Source organism: Amblyraja radiata, chromosome 1, assembly GCF_010909765.2.
Source record: "Amblyraja radiata isolate CabotCenter1 chromosome 1, sAmbRad1.1.pri, whole genome shotgun sequence".
In the NCBI taxonomy this organism is placed as follows: domain Eukaryota; kingdom Metazoa; phylum Chordata; class Chondrichthyes; order Rajiformes; family Rajidae; genus Amblyraja; species Amblyraja radiata.
Window position 1 is genome coordinate 2,519,511 of NC_045956.1, and position 1,347 is coordinate 2,520,857.

At 45.0% G+C, this 1,347-nt stretch overlaps 1 protein-coding gene across 1 annotated transcript; it reads left to right on the plus strand.

The window, feature by feature from the left end:
- The first annotated feature begins 233 nt into the window (after positions 1 to 233).
- Positions 234 to 864, plus strand: LOC116988237 (protein LSM14 homolog B-like). Its single transcript, XM_033045186.1, has one exon. The coding sequence runs from the start codon at positions 360 to 362 to the stop codon at positions 837 to 839; it is 480 nt and encodes a 159-aa protein (XP_032901077.1). The 5' UTR covers positions 234 to 359; the 3' UTR covers positions 840 to 864.
- The last annotated feature ends 483 nt before the right edge of the window (positions 865 to 1,347 follow it).

Below are 1,347 nucleotides of genomic sequence, written 5' to 3' on the forward strand. Positions count from 1 at the left end.
CTAGGGAGAACAGCGGCAGCAGAGGGCTTCAACGGCAAAGGTGGTGCATATGAGCCAGTAGGAGCTGATCGCGGCTCGTTCACAAGCAGGAGATGTTGACGGCTGCGCCGGTACAGAACACCATCGGCGTTGACAAGGTAGGAACGGGGTTCCATGGATGGGCCTATAACGAAACCCAGATAGGTATGTCCCACAGCAGTCTGCAAACGGACCACTTGACCCTGTATTAACGGTTCTGACGGCTTGTGCGTCCGTCGAGGGGGCTTTTCGTGACTATCTCGCCACAGGAAAAGAAAGAGAGAGAAATATATAAAGATAAAATAATATCTCGGCAGCCCGCGTCCCTCAGGCCCGTCAACATGAGCGGCGGCAAGATCAGACTCATCTCCAAGGCTCAGATCCGCTACGAGGGCATCTTGTACACAATCGACACGGACATCTCGATCGTGGCCCTGGCCAAGGTGCGATCATTTGGTACAGAAGATCGGCCCACAGACAGACCAATTGCCCCACGAGATGATATCTATGAATATATCATCTTTCGTGGTAGTGATATCAAAGATTTTACTGTGTGTGACTCTCCAAAACCTCAACCTCAGGATCCTGCCATTGTACATTCTTCCCTGAGCACTTCGACAAATGCTTCATTTCAACCCCCTACATCATACAGTCCTTTCCATAGTATGACTCCATACAGCCAGTTTGCTGGAGGATCCTTAGTTGGCCAACAATATGGTGCTTCTGTGGGTTTAGCAGCTACTGGTTTTCCATTTTTTGCCACCAAGACAAAGTCCTATGGTGGAACAAGGTGTGCAGACAAGTCCCACAGAGGGCCTTAATCAGAAGAACCTTCAACAAGATAAAATCCCACTTCTGACACAATGTAAACGACTTAACAAACACAGGTGTGGAGTTTAAATCATCTTTAATCATAAGATATAATAGAGCGGTACAGTAGGTTGTTAGTTCATTGCTACCGCTAGTATAACCACGTAATGTAGGAAATGGGTGTTAATATAAAGTGTACAGTAAGGTGGAGTTAATGATGCTACACTACTCTGATTGGTTCACATGCAATAACCAATCTACAACACCCTTCTTTTATTTCTATTATATATTCATGTATTTCCCAAAGAAAAATATGGAACAGTTAAACTTACTATAAAGCAGAGGGGCCAGTGTATGCCGCTCAGTTCAGGTAACGCTGGATTCAATGTGCACTATACTGGTGAAGAATTCTGGAATGCACTGATCTACAGTTCATGCTAGCAGTTCTCTCAAAAACTGCACAAATGACAAAAGACATTTATTGTCACATACACCAATTGGTGCAGTGAAATTTGAGTT